Genomic DNA, 25,353 nt, shown 5'->3' with positions numbered 1-25,353 from the left:
GGAAGAACGGCCCGGAGACTCTTGTGCAGAGCGGCTGTGGAGAAAGACTGGGAAGCAGATGCAGGCGTCGAGGTCAGAGTCTGTTCCGGGCGTGGAGGCGGTTCCGGGCTGTCTAAGGTGGAGTGCATCCACACCTCCTGAACAGAGGGTGAGCGATCCTCCCGGTGCCGATGCCTACTGGGTGCCGACTCCCTCGGCGACCCAGAGCTCTCGGTACCGAGGCGGGAAGGAGACCGGTGTTGATGCTTGATTTCTTCAAATGAAGCATGTCACCGGAGCTTCCCGGTACCGACGAGGACATAGAATCCAACCGTCTCTTCCTTGGGGCCGAGGCCAAAGAAGGTCGGTCTCGGGGGGGCTGTACCGCAGGAGCCCACAGGGCAGGAGGAGACCCACCCGAAGGCTCACCGCCACCAGCAGGGGAATGGACAGCCTCACCTGCACTCCAGTCGAAGCACCACCGTCCGACGTCATCAGCAACAGCGGAGGTCCCGGTACCACCGACGTCGACGCAGCCTTCCAATGTCTCGGTACCGACGATGCAGAGGGTCAAAGCCTCGATGCTGAGGTCGAAGACTTCGATGCTGTCGACGTTGATGCACTCGATGCGTCCTGTGCTGTTGTCGACGAAGAGCCCGAGAACAACACGTTCCACTGGGCCAATCTCGCTACCTGAGTCCTCTTTTGTAAAAGAGCACAAAGACTGCAGAGGCCTGCGAGCGGTGCCCAGCCCCCAGGCACTGAAGACACGAAGCGTGCCTATCAGTGAGCGAGATTACCCGGGCGCACTTTTTGAAGCCGCTGGGACACTTCGATGACATGGGCGGAAAAATCACGCCGGTGAAATCAAAATTCGCGATGACAGAAGCCACCAAAAATAAGGGAGGGAAAACCCGTACCGAGGCCAAAAAGGCCTATCCCGAAAGCGAAAGGAAACTTACGCTGGGGGAAAAAAATGGACACACGGGAAGGGACAAAGACCGAAGGTCTCTTTTTTTTTTTTTTTGCGAAATCGCGAAGACGCACGAGGGTCAACTTGAGGGGCACAAAACGGCGGCAAAACACGACCGTCCCGAGCGCGGACAAAAGAAGACTGACGAACACGAGCCGGTTCGGGCGGGAAGACGGCCGCGCATGCGCGGTGCACATGGGCGCGCGAGAACTAGCAAAGCCCTTTGATAGTGAAGTTTCCGATTGGAGGGGCGGCCGTGGACGTCACCCATCGGTGAGAACAAGCAGCCTGCTTGTCCTCGGAGAAGATACCTTCCCCCTTCCCCACAGTATACAAGTAGGATGGTGACTATAATCCAGGATGAAGTCAAAACCATGTCCTTGGTTTTGGCTGAGGAACATGGGATTTCTGGGCTCTCTGTCTAGAATGAGAGCAAGGTCCCTATTAACAAGGACAGTTATCTATGCCTTTGAGTGTAGGTATATTTTTATTTCTAATCTCTCCCCTCATATCTCCTGGAAGAGGAGGCTGGGTGGATCAGAGGTGGAACCAAGAGAAACTCAATTTTCCTTTATGACAGCTTCTCTTTGGCACTGCACATCAGGGAACCTTTCCTTTACCTCGTAACACAGGTCTGAGAACCATAGCCTTGAGTCTACAAGTTCCAAATAAGCTGTAATAAAAGCTTATGTCATGTCATTTCAAAATGGTCTCACCATGTGTTTTCCCACTTTCTATTGACTGGAGTTGGGCAGACATCCTATGTGGAAGTTTGCGCAAATACTTCAATCTTAGCAAGCTGCTTTATGTACAGTGGCCTTGAATAACTACTATATAAACTGCTTTGGTTGTACCCACGGAAAGATAGTATATCAAATCCATGAATCTTTGCCCTTTGACTCTGGTACTTAGAAGTGCCCACAAATGTCAGTGCCACTTGTGCTTCCAGAGGAGATTGTTGGTAGTGTAGATCAGTTAGATTAACCTCTTGTCAGTTTTGATGGGTCCAGAAGCTGCATTCAGACACTAGGGGTCCACAGACCTCAAGGGAGAGAGGCCAGATTCTCATCTGGAGGAGGATTCATCTCTTGACAATAAAAAGGTAACTGGTATGTCAAGTGGAGAAACAGAATGGTCAACACTGTGCCTTTCACCATGATGTCAAGCGTATCATCTAGTTGCCAAGTCTTCAAAGCACCCCTAGATGGTGGTCTAATCATCAATGCCAGAGGGATGGCACAGCCTCCAAGGACCTGAAATGGGCCACCCTCTAAGACACTGGAATCAGCAGCCTTCAAGGAAGGAAGATGGATGAGAGGCTCTCTCAAGGTCATACTCTATACTCTGGCATCAGTTTTTGATACATGGAATCCTACAGACTATTCTCTCTCCCTGGAAATATTCATCACCACTGACTTGGAGGGTAGGTCCAATTAGTCATCCTGATGTCCTTCTACTGGGCATCTAAATTGTCCATAGTTAAGTAATGTCCTTACTGAGGCAATGACATGTAGCAAAGCATAGACCTGATACCTTTTTTTTCCCCTGAATCTGAATTAGATCCCTCTTCCTACAGTCTTTCCCCTCAGAAGATCTCTAGGTTTTATCAGGGAAATGGTATTCCATTTAAATTAGAGATAGTGAAAGAACCTAGGAATCTAATTTAAAGGGATTAAACTAGGGCTACATTTCAATTACAATTTTGAATTGCATGATTAAAGGCAGGACATAACCAGCAGTCCATTGGGAGGGGCATGCATTTCCTCTGCCTCCACCCTACATTAGATATACCTTTGCTGGTGGAAATGTCAAAGCCCTGCCAGTCGAATAAATCAACTGCCAAAGTGGTCCCTTCCTCCTTGTGCTACCTCAGGAGCACGGAAATCAGCGGGGTGCCTCCAGCTGCCAATGTTGGCACTCTCCGAGCATGCTCTGTTCATGCACGAGAGCATGCTTGGGAAGTGCGGTGGCTAGAGGCACCCCATTGACTTCCTTGCTCTAATTCTCAACCCCGAGAACCAAGAACAAAGCCACCATTACCAATTTGGAGATTATAAAAAGACCAAGGGAAAATTAGGTTCTTATCTTGGTAATTTTCTTTCCTTTAGTCATAGCAGATGAAGCCATTACGTGTGGGTTATGTCCATCAACCAGCAGGGGAGATAGAGAGCACTCAAACTTTCACAGTGCCCTGTTGGCTAGCTAGCTCCACTGCCTCTTCAGTATTTGAAGCTTCCAAAGCAGTATGGCAAACCGCAGTGGGAATTACAAGAGCTTTCCTCACAGCGAACGATGGCCCATCACAAGGGCATGAACTCATAAAGGAGGGAATGCACATCCTCCTGGAGGGAATAAACTCATCCTCCTTATTGTATAAGTGGAGGGGAACACACGCGCCTCCTGGAGGGAATCACACATCCTCCCAACACACTGGAGGGAATGAACTCATCCTCTTTTTTATAGAACTGGAGGGGAACACACACGCCTCCTGGAGGGAATGAACACATCCTCCTAAATTTAAACTGAATATGAATCCTGAAGATTGTTTTCCAACTTTCTCCCAAGGAAGGAACTTCAGGAAATTAGAACAGAACCTGAAAAACAGATTCACAGCATACAGACAATCATACAGGGAGGGCTCATGGCTTCATCTGCTATGACTAAAGGAAAGAAAATTACCAAGGTAAGAACCTAATTTTCCCTTCCTTGTCATCAAGCAGATGAAGCCATTACGTATGGGATGTAACAAAGCAATCCCTAGATAGGGTGGGAACAAGCCACACCACGCGCTAGCACTTGTGCACCAAAACGCGCATCCCTCCTGGCAGCTACATCCAGCCTGTAATGTCGGGCAAAGGAGAGCTTAGAAGCCCATGTTGCTGCACTGCATATCTCTTGAAGAGAGAGTGCTCCAGTTTCAGCCCAAGAGGAAGAAATCGCTCTAGTAGAATGTGCCTTAAAGGCTACAGGCGGAACCCTGCCGGCCAGCAGATAAGCTGAAAAGATAGTTTCTTTGAGCCAGCGGGCAATAGTGGCTTTAGACGCTGGAGACCCTCTGCGAGAACCGGATAGCAAAACAAACAGATGATCAGAAGTCCTGAAAGAGTTAGTAACTCGCAGATACTGCAGCAGAGTCCTGCGCACATCCAAAAGGTGCAGCTGCCCAAAAGATTCTGGAAACTCTTCCTCTGAAAAAGAGGGCAAGAAAATAGGCTGGTTTAAGTGAAAGGCTGAAACCACCTTAGGCATAAAGGAAGTCCGAACCGTGACTCCGGACTCTGAAAATTGCAGAAATGGGTCTCTACAGGACAGCGCCTGGAGCTCTGACACCCGTCTCGCCGAGGTAATGGCCACCAGAAAAAAGGCCTTAAGTGTCAAGTCTTTCTCCGATGCTCGCCGAAGCGGCTCAAAAGGAGATGCCTGCAGGGTTTTCAAAACTAGCCCCAGGTTCCAAGCTGGACAGGGTGCTCTCACTGGAGGTCGGAGCCGAAGCACCCCTCTAAGAAACCGTGCCACATCTGGGTGAGCAGCCAAAGACACGCCTTCCACCTTACCACGAAGGGAGGCCAACGCTGCCACCTGCACCCGCAGGGAATTATAGGCCAAGCCTTTTTGTACACCTTCCTGCAAAAAGTCCAGAATCGGCGAGACAGGAGCCCGCATTGGAGCAATGGCTCTGGAAGCACACCAAGACTCAAACAGGCACCAAATCCTGGCATAAGCCACGGAAGTGGACCGCTTGCGGGCTTGCAGGAGAATGGAAATAACTTTATTGGAATAACCTTTATCCCTCAATTGCGCCCTCTCAATAGCCATGCCGTAAGACCAAAGCGGCCGGCGTCCTCCATGGCTACCGGTCCCTGAGTCAACAGGTTCGGTACCAGAGGTAACGGGCAGAGGAGCCTCCAGGAGCATCTGTCGGAGGTCTGCATACCAAGGTCTCCTTGGCCAATCCGGGGCGATGAGGACCACTTCTCCTGGGTGCAGCCGAATCCGCAAGAGCAAGCGCCCTATCAAGGGCCATGGGGGAAACACAAAGTAGACCCGGAGGCCAGGGTTGAGCCAAGGCATCCAACCCTGCCAAGCGAGGATCTCTCCGTCTGCTGAAGAAGCACGGGACTTTGGTATTGGCACTTGTCGCCATTAGATCCATCACAGGCTTGCCCCATTTGGCACAGATCTGCATGAATACTTCGTCTGCCAGATTCCATTCTGCTGGATCGATCTGATGCCTGCTCAGATAATCGGCCTGCACATTGCTCTGACCTGCAATATGAGCTGCCGACAGACACTGAAGATGCAGCTCGGCCCAGTGGCAAATCAGTTCGGCCTGCGCGGCTAGTGCTCTGCACCTTGTTCCGCCTTGTCGATTTATATAGGCCACCGTTGTCGTGTTGTCCGACATCACTCTGACAGCCAATCCTTCCAGGGTCACTTGAAAGGCCAGAAGCGCCTGAAACACCGCTTTCAACTCTAGGCGACTGATGGACCACTCCGACTCCTCGGGTGTCCATAGACCCTGGGCATGCTTCCCCTTGCAGTGTGCGCCCCAGCCCTTCAGGCTGGCATCTGTTACCACTAGGCACCAAACGGGGAGCGTCAGCGGCATTCCTCGCCGCAGCATGCTGTCCGAGACCCACCACTCCATGCTGAGACGGGCCGCAGGGAGCCAAGTAAGTCTGCATTGGTAATCCTGAGAAATAGGAGACCATCTCCGGAGTAGGGAATACTGTAGAGGTCTCAGGTGCGCTCTCGCCCAGGGTACCACTTCCGCAGAGGGTATAACTGCCCCATAGCCCTGGAAACTCTCAAAGGTCCCTCGGGGTCAGCCCACTGAGCCGAAACAAGCTCTAGGATGGAGTCATGCAAAGGGAAGGCCCGAGCAGCTTTCTTGGTACTAGCCATCCTGGGATTACCCGAGGAGGCCATGCCACTGTCAGGATCTTCAATCGAGAGGGCCTACAGGGTATCTGAAATAAGCGCTGGCAGCTCATCAGTGGAAAATCCTCACCGCGGAGGGATCATCCAGATCCTGTGGTAAATCCGCACCTGACTCTGGTTTCTCAGCCCAAGAAGGTGCACCACAATCTGAAGGGGAATTAACCCTTCTGCGCTTATCTTTAGGCCAAGCATCCGGGAAAAAAGCCTCACTGGGCAGTCTCAGGCCAGAATCCATCGGGGGGGAGGGGGGGGGGGGCAATCAGAGGAGCCTCAGGCGACCCTTGAGGAAAGGCTCTTTTCATCATGTATGCTTTATGCAGCAAAAGCACAAAATCCGGGGAGAAAATCTCACCCTGGGAACCCAAATCCTGTCCGGTGCTAGCCACTCCTGAAATAACCTCATCTCGAGGTGCCCCACCCGGCTCAGGTCTCTCCGTGTCCACGGAGGCCGCGCCTTGCGGTGTAAGCAAAATGGCGCCCGCAGCCAGCTCAGAGCGGGAAGAAACATCGCTCGCCATGCTCGGGCCGGCTCCTACGCCAATACAGCACGATTTAGAGCCCTGCTGCTGATTTGCGCTTGCAACAAGTGGAACAGCGCTTTACATTGTCTGCAGCCATCGCCGAAAAACGGCGGTAAAATCCAAAATGGCGGTTTCGCGCCAAAATCACCCCGATCGCGGGCCTACCCCGGAGGAGTTGGAAAACACTCTTACCTCAAAGGATCTAGTGTACAACTACAATCCTGCTGAAAATCAGGTCAAAAACCTCTGTTCCAGCGTCTCTGCGTTTAAAAACGCGACGCAACTTTTTTTTTTTTTTTTTTTTAAGCTGCGAGGAAAGCAGAGGTATTGAAGACTCGAGGCTCAGATGAGTGGAAAAGGCAGGGAAAGGGCGAACCTATATGCCTGCATCCACTGTTGGTGGGTAAGGACAGGGAAAACAAGGCAATATGTCCACATCCACGGAGGTATGGGTAAGGCAGGGAAAGGGCTAACCTATGTGCCTTTAAAGTGAAGCTGCTATAGCCTCCAACACCCCGGTTAACAACTGGCAAGCCAGGAACCACCTCCCGGCAGATTTTTCTGGAGCTCGAACAAGCTGCAGCCACCCTGCTAAGGGAGATAGAGAATACTGAAGAGGCAGTGGAGCTAGCTGGCCAAGAGGGCACTGTGAAAGTTTGAGTGCTCTCTATCTCCCCTGCTGGTTGATGGACATAACCCATACGTAATGGCTTCATCTGCTTGATGACAAGGAAAATAACTGCAAGAGTTTACAGTGATTTGCTGTGCAGGCCATCATACTGAAAACCTTGACACAGGCAAGCAGCCAAGGCACTCCTGTGATAAAAATGGCAGGGTTCAGGAGACCATAAGAATTTAGGGAGGTAAGGTGGAAAGCAAATAAACACCTTGTGAGTAATGGATTCTGATTAGGAATGGAATATTGTAGTACATGATTTCAGACTAGATGGAATTATGATTCTAGAGAGGGCTATAGTGAAAATTGTTTCCTACCTCAGGTGCCAATACAAAGGTCTGCATGAATCTGCGCATGGGTTGTCTGTTGTTGGAGAGTTCGCCCATCACCTGAACAACAACACCATCGTTCAAGGTAGCATGTGCATCGACGTGACGAATCTTCGTATGACAGTCCTTGAAGTTCATGGACATTACTTTTTTGTGGATCTCCTGTAGGAAAATTGCAGCACTTATACATAAACAAGACCAGAGAGTGCAATACAACCTTCTCCCACACACAGACTCGAGACAACTATTAAATGAATTTGCCTTAGACTCATGTTGGATACCACTAGTTGAGGAGCAGTATATCAAAGCACATCACAAGCAAGCAGGGAAGATATCAGACAGCCTAGCTTAAAAGTTGTATATAAGGAGAAATTTGATTTTACCTACTAGCTTGTTCCTTGAATCTCCCCAGACCATTCCCAATGAGTGGGTATATGTCCTTCTACCAGGAGATGGGAGACACAGTACTATTATAAAACACTTGTGCAGCCCAGAGCCAGCCAGTATTTCTATTGACAAAGCAACAAGGCAAAGAGCAAACAAACAGATCCCCAAATAAGAGAAAAACAAATCAACCACCAGAAATTCAACTGTTCTGACAGAATAAAAGTAGTGCACTGCCTTCCAGAGTTTATTCAGTTGTGCCCATCTGAGGAAACAGCGAATGATACATACCTGTAGCAGGTGTTCTCTGAGGACAGCAGGCTGATTATTCTCACGACTGGGGTGACGTCCATGGCAGCCCCCTCCAACCGGAAAAAAGTCTCGCGGGAGGTCCCGTGCGCGGGGCACGCCCACTGCGCATGCGTGGCCGTCTTCCCGCCCGTGTGCGACCGCTCCCGCTCAGTTAAGTAAAAAGCAAAGGAATAAGAAATAACTCCAAAGGGGAGGAGGGAGAGTAGGTGAGAACAATCAGCCTGCTGTCCTCGGAGAACACCTGCTACAGGTATGTTATTATTCGCCTTCTCCAAGGACAAGCAGGCTGCTTGTTCTCACGACTGGGGTATCCCTAGCTCCCAGGCTCACTCAAAACAAACGGGGTCAATTGGGCCTCGCAACGGCGAGGACATAACAGAAATTGACCTACAAAGAACAACATAGTGCAGCCTGAACAGAATAAAACTGGGCCTAGGGGGTGGAGCTGGATTCTAAAACCCGAACAGATTCTGCAGCACCGACTGTCGCGTCAGGTATCCTGCTGGAGGCAGTAATGAGATATGAATGTGTGGACTGAAGACCACGTCGCAGCCTTGCAAATCTCTTCAATAGTGGCTGAATTCAAGTGGGCCACCAACGCCGCCATGGCTCTAACACTGTGAGCCGTGACATGACCCCCCAGAGTCAGCCCAGCCTGGGCATAAGTGAAGGAAATGCAATCTGCTAGCCAATTGGAGATAGTGCATTTCCCGACAGCAACCCCCTTCCTGTGGGAGTAAGCATAAGGAGCAGTCTTCTTTCCCCTGAAAAATTGCCTACCTGAAGAGGTAGGTGCTGAAGGTGCCCGGTGGGAGATGTTGTCGAGGGCGGTTTCCCGCTGGTGAAGCTGTTCGACCAACTGCTCGACCTTCTCACCAAAAATATTATCCCCCCTGGCAAGTGACATCCGCCAGCCGCTGCTGGGTCCGATTGCCCAGGTCAGAGGCGCGCAGCCATGAGAGTCTGCGCATCACTATACCTTGGGCAACGGCCCAGGATGCATCCCAAGTGTCATAAATACCCCTGGACAGAAATTTGCGACACGCCTTCAGCTGCCTGACCACCTCCTGAAAAGGCCTGGCCTGCTCCGGCGGGAGCTTGTTAACCAGGTCTGCCAGTTGCCGCACATTATTCCGCATGTGAATGCTCGTGTAGAGCTGGTAAGACTGGATCTTGGTCACGAGCATGGAGGAATGATAGGTCTTCCTCCCAAAAGAGTCCAGAGTGTGAGACTCGCACCCCGGGGGCGCCGAGGCGGTATCCCTCGAACTCTTGGCTCTCTTGAGAGCAGAATCCACGACTGCAGAGTCGTATGGCAACTGAGTCCTCATCAACTCCAAGTCTGTGTGGACTCTATACTGGGACTCCGCTTTCTTCGGGATGGTGGGATTAGATAAAGGCTTCAGCCAGTTCCGCAGCAGTGTCTCCTTCAGGACACTGTGCAGCGGAACCGTGGCAGGCTCTCTAGGTGGTGATGGATAGTCGAGGACTTCAAGCATCTCAGCCCTCGGCTCGTCCGCCGTAACCACAGGAAAGGGAATGCTCACAGACATGTTCCTCACAAGAGGCGAAGGAAAGGCTCTCAGATGGGGAAGTTTCCTTTCCAGTGAAGGAGTGGGGTCAGAGGGAAGACCACAGGACTCCTCGGACGAGAAATACCTGGGGTCCTCCTCCTCGGTGTCGGACATGAGTTCTCTGACTTCCGTCAGAAAACGGGCCCGTCTCGACTCACAGGAACCACGTCCTCGATGATGGATTCGAGAGGTGGATTCCCGCGCAGGTGGGGATGAAGCTCCCTCCATAGACGTCGACTCCACCTGAGTGGCGGCCGAGATCGATGCTGCAAGTGGCACCAGTGTCAACGACCGCATCACAGGGCCAGAGCCAGCCAGTGCTTCCGTCAACGGTGCAAGCACCGCCGGCACCGGTAGCCCTTCCAGGACGCCTGGGAGAATGGCTCGGAGGCGCTCGTCCAGTGTCGGGAAAGGCTGAGGGACCGGTGCCGGCGTCGGGTGCTCAAATCTGCATGGGGCCAGGAGACGGTACCGGGCTGCCCGACGACCGACGCATCGACACATCATGGATGGAGAGGGAGCAGTCCCTCCCGGCGTCGACGCTTCTCGGGTGCCGAATCTTTCGACGCCCCGGAGCTCCCGGTACCATGTGAAGGGGGCGACTGATGACGATGCTTCTTAGCTAACTTCTTACGATGCACGTCAACGGCGCTCCGTGGTACCGACGAGGAGGACGTGGAATCCACACGCCTCCTCGGGGTCGGGTCCGAAAGGGGTCAGTCCCGATGGCCCTGTACAGTAGGAGCTGCCGAGGCAGGTGGAGGCCCACTCGGCTGCTCACTGCTCCCAGCATAAGAAGGTCGTTGGGCCGGTGGTACCTGTACTCCTGAGGTCGATGCCATGACCAGAGGCGAAGTCGATGCCACCGGTGCCGATGCTGCCAACGTTGAAGGGCCGGCGCAAGCTCCAAAAATCCGATCCCGTTGAGCTCGCCTCGCTACCTGTGTCCGCTTCTTCAAGCCGAGACACAAGTTACACACTTTGGGATTATGCTCAGGCCTGAGGCACTGAAGGCACCAAGCATGGGTGTCGGAAAGCGAGATCTGCCGACCGCACCGACCATACTTTTTGAGGTGGCTGGGTATCCTCGATGTCATCGACGGAAAAATCGCGGCGGCAACGTCAAAATCGGCGATGGTGGCAGGAAAAAAGGCCACCAAGAGGAAAAAGGCACGAACGCGTGGCCACAAGGCCGCAACGGCAGCGAAACAAACTAAGGCGCTAAAACTACGAGCAGTAGGATTTTTTTTTTTTTTAAAGAAAAGAAGAAGGCGCGAATGGCACCACAAAGAAAAGAAAAAGCAAACAAGCGCTACCGGTTTCCTAGGCTGACAACGGAGAGGGACGCGAAGCAGTCTCTCTCCAAGTGCAGAAAACGAAAAACTGGGCGGGAAGGTGGTCACGGGCGGGAAGACGGGTGCGCATGCCCTGCGCGCGGGAGCTCCCGCAAGACTTTTTCCGGTTGGAGGGGACTGCCGTGGACGTCACCCCAGTCGTGAGAACAAGCAGCCTGCTTGTCCTCGGAGAATAAAGGCTCTACACAGCACTATCAAAAAATACCTTCTCAAATTCTAGGTGGGTTCAGGCATGGCCTGGAGAGACTCAAGGAATAAAAATTAGCAGATAAGATCTAATTTCACCACACCACTTCCAAGTGGGAAGTACAAAAGCAGTACTTAAAGGCAGGATGCAGTCAACCCCTGAACTAAAACAAGTTCCGAAAGATAGCTTCCTGTCTCATTTGAGCATCCAACCAGTAATGCTTGACAAATGAATGGAGGGTAGACCAGGCAGCCACTCCGCAAATATTCCGAGAAGGCACCAAGCCAAGTTCTGCCCATGAAGAAACCATATGGGGCTCTTGTAAAATGTGCCTTCAAACCTTCAGGCTCCTGCCTGCCACCGAGCATGTAAGCTGTAATTATCACCTCTGATGATTCACCTGACAATTGTAGCCTTTGAGGCCACTTCTCCCTTCTGTTCTCCAACCAGTACAAAAAGTCTGCCCAACTTCCGAAATTCATCTGCTGAACAGCACAACACTCTACAAACATCCAAATTATGAATGGCATCCTGACCACTCCCTGTGAAACACTAGAAGAGTAATTGCCTAAAGGTGGAATGGAGTAGCAATCAAAGGGCCTACAATTCCAAAACACACTGAACCGAAGCAATTGCCATCAGAAAAACCAACTTCAGAATAAGGTCTTAGGGATCGTCTCAGAGGTTCAAACAGCATTTTGACCCAAGACTGTTAAGACAAGATTCAGATCCCAGAGGAACAACTCTCCAAAATGAAAATGCAAAACATTATTAGCAAAGGTGGAAAGGAAGAGAAAATGACAACCAGCATGGTTAAAAAGTGAAGTAAAAGAGGCTATTACAGCCAAAAGATTGCCCTTCAAAGAATGGAAAAAGGACCCAAAAGACAAAAATAAGAAGCAACATAAGTAGTGGAGGAGTGGCCTAGTGGTTAGGGTGGTGGACTTTGGTCCTTGGGAACTGAGGAACTGAGTTCAATTCCCACTACAGGCAGCTCCTTGTGACTCTGGGCAAGTCACTTAACCCTCCATTGCCCCATGTAAACCGCATTGAGCCTGCCATGAGTGGGAAAGCGCAGGGTACAAATGTAACAAACAAACAAAAAAAAAGTACTGGCAAGCCAGATGCAAAGCATTAATAAAGTCAGTTAAAAGAATATGAAGAGAAACTTCCCACAGAGGCTAAAACACTCAGTGAACTTTTTCAGGTACATCAGAAGCAGAAAGCCTGCAAGGGAATTCATGGGACCGTTGGTTCCAGGCGTGATCTGTGAAATTACAGACCGGTAAGCCTGTGCAGGACAAAATAGTGGAAATTATAAAGAAGAAAAAAAAACAGAAAACGTAGACAAACATGGTTTAATGGGACAGTCAGCATGGGTTCAGCCAGTCTTGCTCACCAACTTACTTCATTTCTTTGAAGGAATGAATAGACATAGGGATAAATTTGAGCCGGTTGGTGTACTGTATCACCTCTCACCAACCTTGTTTAATTTAATGAAGAACACCTTTAGCCAAATTGCTATCCAACCAAGGACTCAACCCGTACATCTATGCAGATGATATCACGATATACATCCCGTTCAAACATGATCTAACCGAAATCACAAAGGAAATCCAACACAGCCTCCAAATAATGAACTCATGGGCGGATGCATTCCAATTAAAATTGAACGCAGAGGGATCACGTGACGTCATGAACAGGAGCGGCTGCTGAGTCTTCTCGCTCCTGCCAGCTTGCCCGTTCAACCCTCAAAATCAGGTGAATAATTTGGCAGCGAATCCCCCAATTTTACAGTACCAGAATCGGAAATCAGGGCGCAACAGCTGAACGATTCAAAACTTAATTATGGCAGCGAAAAACGTCCGTAGCGCCAAAGACAAAACACGAGGCAGCGAGGACAAAATGGCGGCCCCGCCAAGTCCGCCCGTGCACACGGTGAGCTCAGCATGGGTGGCAGAGGTGGTAGCGGAGGTGACGAGCGCCATGGAGCCGCTGTTGGACAGGCGTCTGGGACCGATTGACAATAAGCTAGATCTAGTCCAGGAAAATCTGGGGCAACTAAATAAAGATTTGGCGGAGTTCCAGCAGCGCCAGGGGGCCTTGGAGGAAAAAGTTACACGAATGGAGGTGGAAAATGCGAAGCTTAAAAACCAACTAGAGGCTTATGAAGAGAAACTAGAGGATCTTGAGAATAGATCCCGGAGAAATAATCTGAGATTCGTGGGGTTACCAGAGGCGCTAGAATCTCCTAATCTGAGAGCTTTCCTGGAATCCTGGCTTTTGAAGCAGCTGCAATTACCTACAGACCTGGGAACACTCCGTGTGGAGAGAGCACACCGGGTGGGTCCCAGACACCCAGATACCGGGAAGTCCCGAGTGGTGATTTGTCGACTATTAAACTTTGCACATAAAGAGGCTATATTGCAGGCACTAAGAAAAGATCAAGAACTGCGCTATGAAAACAAGAAAGTTCTATGTTTCCAGGACTATTCGGCAGCAGTTGCGATGCAGCGGAGGAAGTTTTCTCCGATCTGCACGAAGTTATATGAAAAAAAGATCCGATTCGCCTTGCAATATCCTGCGAAGCTGCGGGTCACTTATCAAGCGGAGACAACAATTTATACCTCAGTGGAAAAAGCGCAGGCTTTCTTGAGATCCATTGAAGAGCGTTGACTGCAAAATGAACACGTGAGGTTGAAATAGACAGAAATGTCCAAGACAATGTTGAAGTCCTAGTAAGCATGGATTATAAACCACGAAGCTCAAGCTCTAGAGATTATTAACATGTTAGTACCGGAATTTACTGGTTAGATGCGAGACCCTATTTGGAGACAAGGCAGTTGAATATGCGGGATGTCTTGTTGAGGATCAGTGGAGATATTTTTGTGAAAGCTGTTTGAGCGCTCCAGAGGCCACATACTGAGTTGAGCTGCTGGTTCTCTAAAGACTTTAGTGGAGAAGGCCCAGCTCAGCATCCTGGTGAAGAAAAAGGAAGGTTTGAAGGGAGAAATTGTTGGTGAATTTGTATATAAAATGTTAATATGCAGAGGTTTTGATGCAACCTATAAGTTATTTCTGTTGTTATAAAAGAGATGGGGGGAAAGAGCTTACAAGAGGGGGGGGGGGGGGGGGGGGTAAGAGACGTTATACGTGATGGTCCCATTTTGGGGCTGGGGGAATCACCAAAGGGGATTGGGGTTAGTTAGAGGGGGGGGAGAATATGGGGTTGAGGGTGGGGGGGTTGGGGGGGGGGAGGAACTGAGACCTGGAGGACACGCAATATAGATATGTGGAAGGGAAGTATAAGTAACACCTTGGAAATGGAGGGGGGGGCGGCGGCTGGGACGCTCCCCTTTAAAACAAGAATGGTACAAGTTGCAAGGAAAGACATCAAATAGGAGTGAGGTCCTTTGAAGGTAGTTACGTGGAATGTAGGAGGGATTTCATCCCCTATCAAACGTTCCAAAATTCTACAACATTTACAACGACACAAAGTAGATATAGCATTACAAGAAACACACTTGTCAAATGATGAACATAAGAAATTGCGCACTTGGTGGGTGGGGGAGTGCATCTCAGCGGCGGCACAAGGGAAGAAAGGAGGGGTTGCCATCTTGTTTAGAAAAGGGATAGCAGATAAATTGGATATTAAATATACAGACCCAGAGGGGAGGTTTTTGATTGTTGAGGCTACTATAGACCGCCAAACAGTGCTGCTTGGGAATATATATGCCCCAAATCAATACAGTAAGAGATTTTACAAAATGATTATGGAGAAGCTGTTACAACAACGCCCTCTACCCATAATACTAGGTGGGGATTTTAATGCAGTAATGGATCCTCTGATAGATAGTACTGGGCCTAGAAGACATATTCCTGGGCAGGAGAATCGGGGGCTGCCTAATCTCTGTCGACAGATGGGGTTGGTGGACGTTTGGAGGACTCTTGATCCGCAAGGGAGAGACTATACTCACTTATCTAGAGTGCATGGCACACAAGCACGCATCGACTACTTGTTGATTTCGGAACAGTTGTTTGGCTCAGTGTCCAATGCAATAATAGGTGCCACTGTAATTTCAGACCACGCATGGGTGGAAATGCGATGGTCGCCAAAGCAGATACAGGGAGGAGGTAGCAGATGGACATTCCCCATAGAGCTATACCGAGACCCAGTTTTTAAAGCCTCTATGCTTTGCAGCTGGAATGATTACAAGAGACATAATGAGCCGTACGTTGAACGCCCAATTCTTTATTGGGAAGCGGCTAAGGCAGTGTTTAGGGGGGAAATTATAAGTTATACGGCCCATAAACGTAAAGCCAGGCTCCAGGAAATTCTACGATTGAGTCAATTAGTGTGTAAGGCGAGGAGGAGATATGGCCGACAACCCTCCCTAGAGAGTAAACAACATCTACTCTCTTTGCAAACAGCGCTGAATGAGCTCCTTCACCAAAAAGCTGTGAAGGCACAGAATTATTATAAATTCCAACTTTATAAGCACGGCAATAAAGGGGGGCGGCTGATGGCGCGACTAATTGCGGCGAAGCAAGGGAACACTAGGATATTAACCATGAAAAATGAGCAGGATAGACGAATTAACACAGATCAGGGAATTAGTGAAATTTTTTACAACTATTACAGTAAGTTGTATGAGAGTCCACAGGATGAAGGTCTATCGGGAGACTCATATTTGGAGCAGTTAAGTTTACCAAGGCTATCTGTGCAAGATGAGCAGAAGCTTAATAATCTAATCACAACAGAGGAGGTGGTATTAGCCATTAATCAAAGCCAATTGCTCAAAGCACCTGGAGTGGACGGCTATAGAGCGGAATTTTATAAACTCATGGGGGAAGAGATAGCAGAGCCCTTAACATTGATGTTTAATGCTTTAATAGAACAAGAGCAAGTGCCCCCTAACTTAAATACTGCCTGTATCATTGTAATCCCTAAGAAAGGGAAGGATCCAGAATTGGCAGCATAATATCGGCCGATTTCGCTCTTAAATTTTGAGATTAAGCTGTTAGCTAAGATCATGGCAAATAGATTAGCAGAAATTCTACCGAAATTGATACATGACTCCCAGGCAGGATTCGTGAAGGGCCGAACAATTGCTAAAAATGTCCGCAAAGTCCTGGCCTCCTTAGAGGCTAGCAGCAGAGGGAATAAAAAGTCTCTATTAATAAGCTTTGATGTGGAAAAAGCCTTTGACAGGGTTCATTGGGACTTTTTATATGCGGTCCTTCGGAAATATGGATTTTCGGGCAGATTTTTTTCAGGGATAAAAGCACTATACTCGAACCCGAGGGCCCGAGTCTCAGTTAATGGGCTGGCAACATCAGACTTCGCCATAGGAAGGGGGACGAGACAGGGTTGTCCTCTATCGCCCCTTCTGTTCGTGTTAACGTTAGACCCTTTATTGAGAGATATAATGGAGCAATCGGAAATAGAGGGCACAAAGATAGGGAGGGAGATGTTTAAGGTGGCTGCCTTCGCCGACGATATTTTGGTTCATCTGACGAATCCACAGGACTCGTTGGAAGCATTGCTGGAAATTTTTTCAGAATATGGAGACTATGCGGGGTTTCGATTGAATCGTGAGAAGTCGGAAGCCCTGGCCTCCTCGGGGGAGATATGGAGAGATTGGAGGGGCGAATTTCCGCTGAGGCAGGCGCAGAACGCTTTTACATACTTGGGATTCTTATTGCCTATGGACACGTCAAGTTTATATGATCTAAATATCACCTGGCTGCTGAGGGAGACCCGGAATGTGTTGCAGGGTTGGATGGATTTGCCACTATCGCTGATGGGTAGAATTAATTTAATAAAGATGGTCCTTTTCCCTAGGTGGCTTTATGTTCTGCAAGCGACACCAATTTGGTTGCGTCGGAAGGACTTGCAAAGCTTTTATGCACTAGCATCTAAGTTTTGTTGGAAGGGCAAGAAACCACGAGTCCGGTTCTCCTACTTAGTCGGTACCTGGAGACAGGGTGGGGTGGGAATGCCAGACTTAGCATTATACAATCTGGCATGTCAACTGCGTCACTTAGGGGATTGGTTCTTAAAATCGCATCGATACACCCCTACTACACTAGAGTCAGCATACCTGGCTCCTTATCAACTTTTCTCATTGCTACACCATAAAATAAGTAGTATACCAGAGGGAGTACGGAGAAGCGTGTTGGTGAGGCCGCTGAGAGAGGCGTGGAAGAAGCTTGTGCACCTGCTTGGGGGGGACCCAACAGTATCAGACCAGCTTACAATATGTGGGAACTGTGAGTTTCTGCCTGGGATGTCTAGCCGACACTTCGTAGACTGGGCGAGACGAGGTATAATATGTTTAGCTGATCTGTCAGATGGAGATGGGCGGCCCCTTTCATCCAGGGATCTGTTGAGTAAGGTGGGAGACTCTTGGGGTAACAGATTTGCGATAAAACAGATACAACATTACGTGGCGTCGCTGCCAGAGACCGCTTTGACCGGGCGAGTGGGAGATAAACTAAGAGATTTTTTCCAATCATTGGGCGAGGGCGAAATTTCTGTCTCCTTACTTTGTAAAGCACTAACTAGATGGCAACCCCCCAGAGATTATGGGCTGTTGAAACAAGCATGGGAAAGAGAATTGAATTTTGAATTAGTGTCTTGGGAAGTGCCGAGGATAGTGTCACGCATACCCCTGTTGGTAACAGATGCTCGTCTGAGAGAATGCGCATACCGATGTATCCACAGAGGGTATGTGACAAAAACACAATTAGCTCACATGGGAGGGAATCGAAGCCCACACTGTACTAAATGTGGAAAGAGTCCTGGTACGTTCCTACACATGTTTTGGAGTTGCACTCGAGTGCAAAGGTTCTGGACTCAGGTTTGGGGCTTTTGGGAAAGGAGACTGGGTATCAAAGCCAGAAAGACAGTTGAACAATTAATCTTAGACTTACCTGATTCTTTTCGTGGACAGAATCGGTTTGAAGTATTACTGATTCGTAAGATGTGCTTACTGGCAAGGAAATGTATTCTACAATATTGGACGGTTAAAGACCCACCAGCATATTGGCACTGGAGAAACCAGCTACATCAGCTGGCTTCTTGGGAGGCTGGAGAGGTTAGACACTCACAAAGAAAGAGAGTTACGTTTTTGGCCATTTGGGGCCCCTATCTAAGCATCTTAAATCCCAGAGGTCGGAGCTTGCTTCTAAATGCAAGGTGAACTTCCCATGTTGATTTGGTATCATTCCTCCAGGGGGGGGAATAGGGAGGGGGGGGGGGGAGTAGTTAAGCTAGGGGGGGGGGGGGGTAGGTATAGGATGGGTTAGGGGTTGAGAGAGGAGAGAGGACTTGTGTCTTCGGGCTCCTCTAAGCCAATTATATTGGGAATATTGCTCTTTATTTGCTTATAGCTTATACTAATTGATATTCTGCGAGTCCTTCTCTGTAAGGATAGTACCATATAAGAGGAGCTTTGAATAAGATACAAGATACAGGGTCATTTTAAGTATGGGTAAGATAGAGGGGACGTACTCAGAACCACGCTGCACGGCTGTTTAATTATTTATTTTCCCTTCTTTCATTTTCAAAAATGTGGATCATTAATAACAAAATAAAATAGTACCTGGTTGGATTATAAGATTCAAATATTGAAGGCTGTTAACTAAATCGTTGTATAATTGTATCAAGACTCGAAATATGTGAAATGAAGAGCTTGTATGACAATGTTTATTTTGCTGTAATCTCAATAAAATCGTTTAAACATAAAATTGAACGCAGAAAAGACACAATGTCTCATCCTATCTTCACAATATAACTCAAATAAATATAACACCATAAACACTCCAGACTACACTCTTCCGGTCTCTGACAGTCTGAAAATTCTGGAGTACAATCGACCACAATCTCACACTTGAAAACCATGCGAAAAATACAGCAAGGACAACGTTCCACGCAATGTGGAAACTTAAAAGGATCAAACCTTACTTCCCAAGGGAAATATTCTGCAGCCTGGTACAATCAATGGTGCTAAGCCACCTAGACTATTGTAATGCCATCTATGCCGGATGCAAAGAACAAATTAAGAAGCTTCAAACCGCTCAAAACACAGCAGCCAGACTCATATTTGAGAAAGCGAAATACGAAAGCGCCAAAACCCTAACAGAAAAACTACACTGGCTTCCATTAAAAGAACGAAACGCATTCAAAGTCTGCACCCTGGTGGTCCACAAAATTATACACGGGAAAGCCCCGACCTACATGTCAGACCTTACAGACCTACCTACTAGGAACGCAAAAAGATCAGCACGCACATTCCTTAACCTCCACTACCCCAACTATAAAGGACTAAAATACAAGTCCACATACGCCACCAGCTTCTCCTACATTTGTACGCAACTATGGAACGCATTACCAAAGGCCATAAAAACGCAAGATCTAGCTAGCTTCCGAAGGCTACTGAAAACTAACCTATTCAAGTAGGCATACCACAAACAACCATCCTAATTACTAAACAATAAGACTGATCATGAACGAGACACAACCGATCTCGTATCACTTGACTGGTTAGCCTCACTGTTTCTAATGTACAAACACTACCACTTCTACCCTGATCTTTCTTATAAATGATGAACATATGTTACAATCCAATCTATAACTTATGAATCTATTTGCAATAGCTTAATGTATTCCTCTATCATGTATGTACGCACTTGAATTAAATACCATTTGTAATTCTACTGACCGGAAATGGCAATCGCCACTACGGCAAATGTAAGCCACACTGAGCCTGCAAATTGGTGGGAAAATGTGGGATACAAATGCTACAAATAAATAAATAAAATTTTCAGAAAGCTTTTGAGATGCTCCTAAGAAAATGTGAGTCGTGGGATAGGAGGCAAGGTTCTGGTGTGGATTAGGAATTGGTTATTGGATAGAAAACAGAAGGTAGGGTTAAATGGTCATTTCTCTCAATGGAGGAGGGGTAAACAGAGTGCCGCAGGGATCTGTTCTGGGTCCGGTGCTATTTAACATATTTATAAATGATATGGAAATTGGAACGAGTGGGGTGTTTAAAATTGCAGATGACACAACTATTCAAAGCTGTTAAAACACGTAGACTGTAAAATATTGCAGGAAGACCTCAGGAAATTGAAAGACTGGGCATCCAAATAGCAGATGAAATTTAATGTGGACAAACGCAAGGTGATGTACATTGGAAAGAATAATCCGAATCAGCTACCTGATGCTAGGATCCACCTTGGAAGGATTGGGGGGGGGGGGGGGGGGGGGGGGTCAGCACTCAAGAAAGATCTAGGTGTCGTAGATAATATGCTGAAATCTTCTGCTCAGTGTGCAGTGGCAGCCAAAAATACAAACAGGAGGCTAGGAATTATTAGGAAAGTGATGGTGAATAATACTGAAAATACTATAATGCCTTTATCACTCCATGGTGTGACCACACCTTGAGTACTGCATTCAGTTCTGGTCGCTGTATCTCAAAAAAGATAAAGCAGAATTAGAAAAGGTTCAACAAACAGCAACCAAAACGATAAAGGGGATGGAACTCCTCTAATATAAGGAAAAAGCTAAAGAGGTTAGGGATCTTCAGCTTGGACAAGAAAGTGGTGTAGAACAAGTAGAAGCAAATAATTTTTTACTTTAAAGTACAAAGACTAGGGGTCACTCAAGGAAGTTACGTGGAAATAGGAGGAAATATTTTTTCATTCAATGAATAGTTTTAAGCTCTAGAACTTTGTGCCAAAAAATGCAGCAACAGTGGTCAGCGTATCTGGGTTTAAAAAAAAGGTTTGGACAAGTTCCCGAGACACACATAGCGAATGATACATACCTGTAGCAGGTGTTCTCCGAGGACAGCAGGCTGATTGTTCTCACAACTGGGTTGACGTCCACGGCAGCCCCCACCAACCGGAACAAAACTTCGCGGGCGGTCCCACCACGCATGCGCAGCCATCTTCCCGCCCGTGACCGTTCCCGCTCAGTTGAATGACAAGCAAAGATGATCAGAACGCAACTCCAAAGGGGAGGAGGGAGGGTAGGTGAGAACAATCAGCCTGCTGTCTTCGGAGAACACCTGCTACAGGTATGTATCATTCGCTTTCTCCGAGGACAAGCAGGCTGCTTGTTCTCACGACTGGGGTATCCCTAGCTCTCAGGCTCACTCAAAACAAGAACCCAGGTCAATTTAACCTCGCAACGGCGAGGGCATAACAGAAATTGACCTACGAAGAACAACTAACAGAGTGCAGCCTGACCAGAATAAATTCGGGTCCTGGAGGGTGGAGTTGGATTTACACCCCAAACAGATTCTGCAGCACCGACTGCCCGAACCGACTGTTGCGTCGGGTATCCTGCTGGAGGCAGTAATGTGATGTGAATGTGTGGACAGATGACCACGTCGCAGCCTTGCAAATCTCTTCAATAGTGGCTGACTTCAAGTGAGCCACCGACGCTGCCATGGCTCTGATACTATGAGCCGTGACATGGCCCTCTAGAGTCAGCCCAGCCTGGGCATAAGTGAAGGAAATGCAATCTGCTAGCCAATTGGAGATGGTGCGTTTCCCGACAGCGACCCCTATCCTGTTAGGGTCGAAAGAAACAAACACTTGGGCAGACTGTCTGTGGGGCTGTGTCCGCTCCAAGTAGAAGGCCAATGCTCTCTTGCAGTCCAATGTGTGCAACTGACGTTCAGCAGGGCGGGTATGCGGTCTGGGAAAGAATGTTGGCAAGACAATTGACTGGTTAAGATGGAACTCCGACACCACCTTCGGCAGGAACTTAGGGTGAGTGCGGAGCACTACTCTGTTGTGATGAAATTTGGTATACGGAGCATGAGCTACCAGGGCTTGAAGTTCACTGACCCTACGAGCTGAAGTAACTGCCACCAAGAAAATGACCTTCCAGGTCAAGTACTTCAGATGGCAGGAATTCAGTGGCTCAAAAGGAGGTTTCATCAGCTGGGTGAGGACGACGTTGAGATCCCATGACACTGCAGGAGGCTTGACAGGGGGCTTTGACAAAAGCAAGCCTCTCATGAATCGAACGACTAAAGGCACTCCAGAGATGGCTTTACCCTCCACACGATAATGGTAAGCACTAATCGCACTAAGGTGATTCCTTACTGAGTTGGTCTTGAGGCCAGACTCCGATAAGTGCAGAAGGTATTCAAGCAAGTTCTGTGCAGGACAAGAACGAGGTTCTAGGGCCTTGCTCTCACACCAAACGACAAACCTCCTCCACTTGAAAAAGTAACTCTTTTTAGTGGAATCCTTCCTAGAGGCAAGCAAGACACGGGAGACACCCTCAGACAGACCCAACGCAGTGAAGTCTACGCCCTCAACATCCAGGCCGTGAGAGCCAGGGACTGAAGGTTGGGGTGCAGCAACGCTCAGTCATTCTGCGAAATGAGAGTCGGAAAACATTCCAATCTCCAAGATTCTTCGGAGGACAACTCCAGAAGAAGAGGGAACCAGATCTGACGGGGCCAAAAGGGCGCCGCGGTCTTGCTTGAGCTTCAGTAAGGTCTTCCCCACCAAAGGTATGGGAGGATAAGCATACAGGAGGCCGGTCCCCCAATGAAGGAGAAAGGCATCCGACGCTAGCCTGTCGTGTGTCTGCAGTCTGGAACAGAACAGAGGCAGCTTGTGGTTGGTCCGAGAGGCGAAAAGGTCCACCGAGGGGGTGCCCCACTCTCGGACGATCTTGCGTACCACTCTGGAATGGAGCGACCACTCGTGCAGTTGCATGACTCTGCTCAGTCTGTCGGCCAGACTGTTTACGCCTGCCAGGTATGTGGCTTGGAGGAGCATGCCGAACTGGCAAGCCCAACGCCACATCCCGACGGCTTCCTGACACAGGGGGCGAGATCCGGTGCCCCCACGCTTGTTGATGTAATACATTGCAACCTGATTGTCTGTCCGAATTTGGATAATTTGACAGGACAGCCGATCTCTGAAAGCCTTCAGTGCGTTCCAGATCGCTCGGAGCTCCAGGAGGTTGATCTGAAGATCCTTTTCCTGGAGGGACCACAGTCCCTGGGTGTGAAGCCCATCAACATGAGCTCCCCACCCCAGGCGAGATGCATCCGTCGTCAGCACCTTCGTGGGCTGTGGAATTTGGAATGGACGTCCCAGGGTCAAATTGGTCCGAATGGTCTACCAGTGCAGTGAATTGCGCCAGCTGGTGGAGAGGCGGATGACATCTTCTAGATTCCCGGTGGCTTGAAACCACTGGGAAGCTAGGGTCCATTGAGCAGATCTCATGTGAAGACGAGCCATGGGAGACACATGAACTGTGGAGGCCATATGACCCAGAAGTCTCAACATCTGCCGAGCTGTGATCTGCTGAGACGCTCTGGTCTGGGAAGCCAGGGACCGGAGGTTGTTGGCCCTCGCTTCGGGAAGGAAGGCCTGAGCCGTCTGAGTATTCAGCAGAGCTCCTATGAATTCCAGAGACTGGGCTGGCTGGAGATGGGACTTTGGGTAATTTATCACAAACCCCAGCAGCTCCAGGAGGTGAATAATGCACTGCATGGACCGGAGAGCTCCTGCCTCCGAGGTGTTCTTGACCAGCCAATCGTCGAGATATGGGAACACGTGCACTCCCAGCTTGCGTAGATACGCCGCTACCACCACGAGGCACTTTGTAAACACCCGTGGGGCAGAGGCGAGCCCAAAGGGCAGCACACAATACTGAAAATGCCGTGTGCCCAGGCGGAATCTGAGATACTGTCTGTGAGCTGGCAGTATCGGGATGTGAGTGTATGCGTCCTTTAAATCCAGGGAACATAGCCAATCGTTTTTCTGAATCATTGGCAGAAGGGTGCCCAAGGAAAGCATCCTGAACTTTTCTTTGACCAGGAATTTGTTCAGGCCTCTCAGGTCTAGGATGGGACGCATCCCCCCTGTTTTCTTTTCCACAAGGAAGTACCTGGAATAGAATCCCTGCCCTTCCTGCCCGGGTGGTACGGGCTCGACCGCATTGGCGTTGAGAAGGGCGGAGAATTCCTCTGCAAGTACCTGCTTGTGATGGGAGCTGAAGGATTGAGCTCCCGGAGGACAATTTGGTGGAGGGGAGGCCAAACTCAGGGCGTATCCGCACCGCTCTATTTGGAGAACCCACTGGTCGGAGGTTATGAGAGGCCACCTTTGGTGAAAAAATTTTAACCTCCCTCCGACCGGCAGATCGTTCGGTACGGACACTTTGAGGGCGGCTATGTTCCCATGGATCCAGTCAAAAGCCCGTCCCCGGCTTTTGCTGTGGAGGCGCAGGGGGCTGCTTAGGCGCACGCTGTTGACGAGAACGAGCGCGCTGGGACTGTCCCTGTGCCTGACGAGGCCTTCGGGCCGGCTGGGTGTACCTACGCTTGGTAAAGGCATAGGGTGCAGCCTGCTGGGCCCGGGAAAAACGTCCACCTGCTGAGATGGATGCTGAAGGCGCCCGGTGGGAGAGCTTGTCGAGGGCGGTTTCCCGCTGATGCAATTGGTCCACCAGCTGCTCGACTTTCTCGCCAAAAATATTATCCCCCCGGCAAGGGACGTCGGCCAGTCATAAGTACATAAGTACATAAGTAGTGCCATACTGGGAAAGACCAAAGGTCCATCTAGCCCAGCATCCTGTCACCGACAGTGGCCAATCCAGGTCAAGGGCACCTGGCACGCTCCCCAAACGTAAAAACATTCCAGACAAGTTATACCTAAAAATGCGGAATTTTTCCAAGTCCATTTAATAGCGGTCTATGGACTTGTCCTTTAGGAATCTATCTAACCCCTTTTTAAACTCCGTCAAGCTAACCGCCCGTACCACGTTCTCCGGCAATGAATTCCAGAGTCTAATTACACGTTGGGTGAAGAAAAATTTTCTCCGATTCGTTTTAAATTTACCACACTGTAGCTTCAACTCATGCCCTCTAGTCCTAGTATTTTTGGATAGCGTGAACAGTCGCTTCACATCCACCCGATCCATTCCACTCATTATTTTATACACTTCTATCATATCTCCCCTCGGCCGTCTCTTCTCCAAGCTGAAAAGCCCTAGCCTTCTCAGCCTCTCTTCATAGGAAAGTCGTCCCATCCCCACTATCATTTTCGTCGCCCTTCGCTGTACCTTTTCCAATTCTAC

At 49.1% G+C, this 25,353-nt stretch overlaps 1 protein-coding gene across 2 annotated transcripts in view; it reads right to left on the bottom strand.

The window, feature by feature from the left end:
- G3BP1 (G3BP stress granule assembly factor 1) overlaps window positions 1-25,353 on the bottom strand; it is a 149,471-nt gene that overhangs the window by 88,246 nt on the left and 35,872 nt on the right. For both annotated transcript variants that reach the window (XM_030211488.1, XM_030211487.1), the window contains exon 4: window positions 7,408-7,581. In XM_030211488.1, coding sequence (XP_030067348.1) covers window positions 7,408-7,581 — 174 coding nt within the window. The remainder of the gene's footprint in view (window positions 1-7,407; window positions 7,582-25,353) is intronic.

Source organism: Microcaecilia unicolor, chromosome 8 (assembly GCF_901765095.1).
Source record: "Microcaecilia unicolor chromosome 8, aMicUni1.1, whole genome shotgun sequence".
Classification (NCBI taxonomy): domain Eukaryota; kingdom Metazoa; phylum Chordata; class Amphibia; order Gymnophiona; family Siphonopidae; genus Microcaecilia; species Microcaecilia unicolor.
This window is presented reverse-complemented; position numbering and strand designations above follow the sequence as displayed.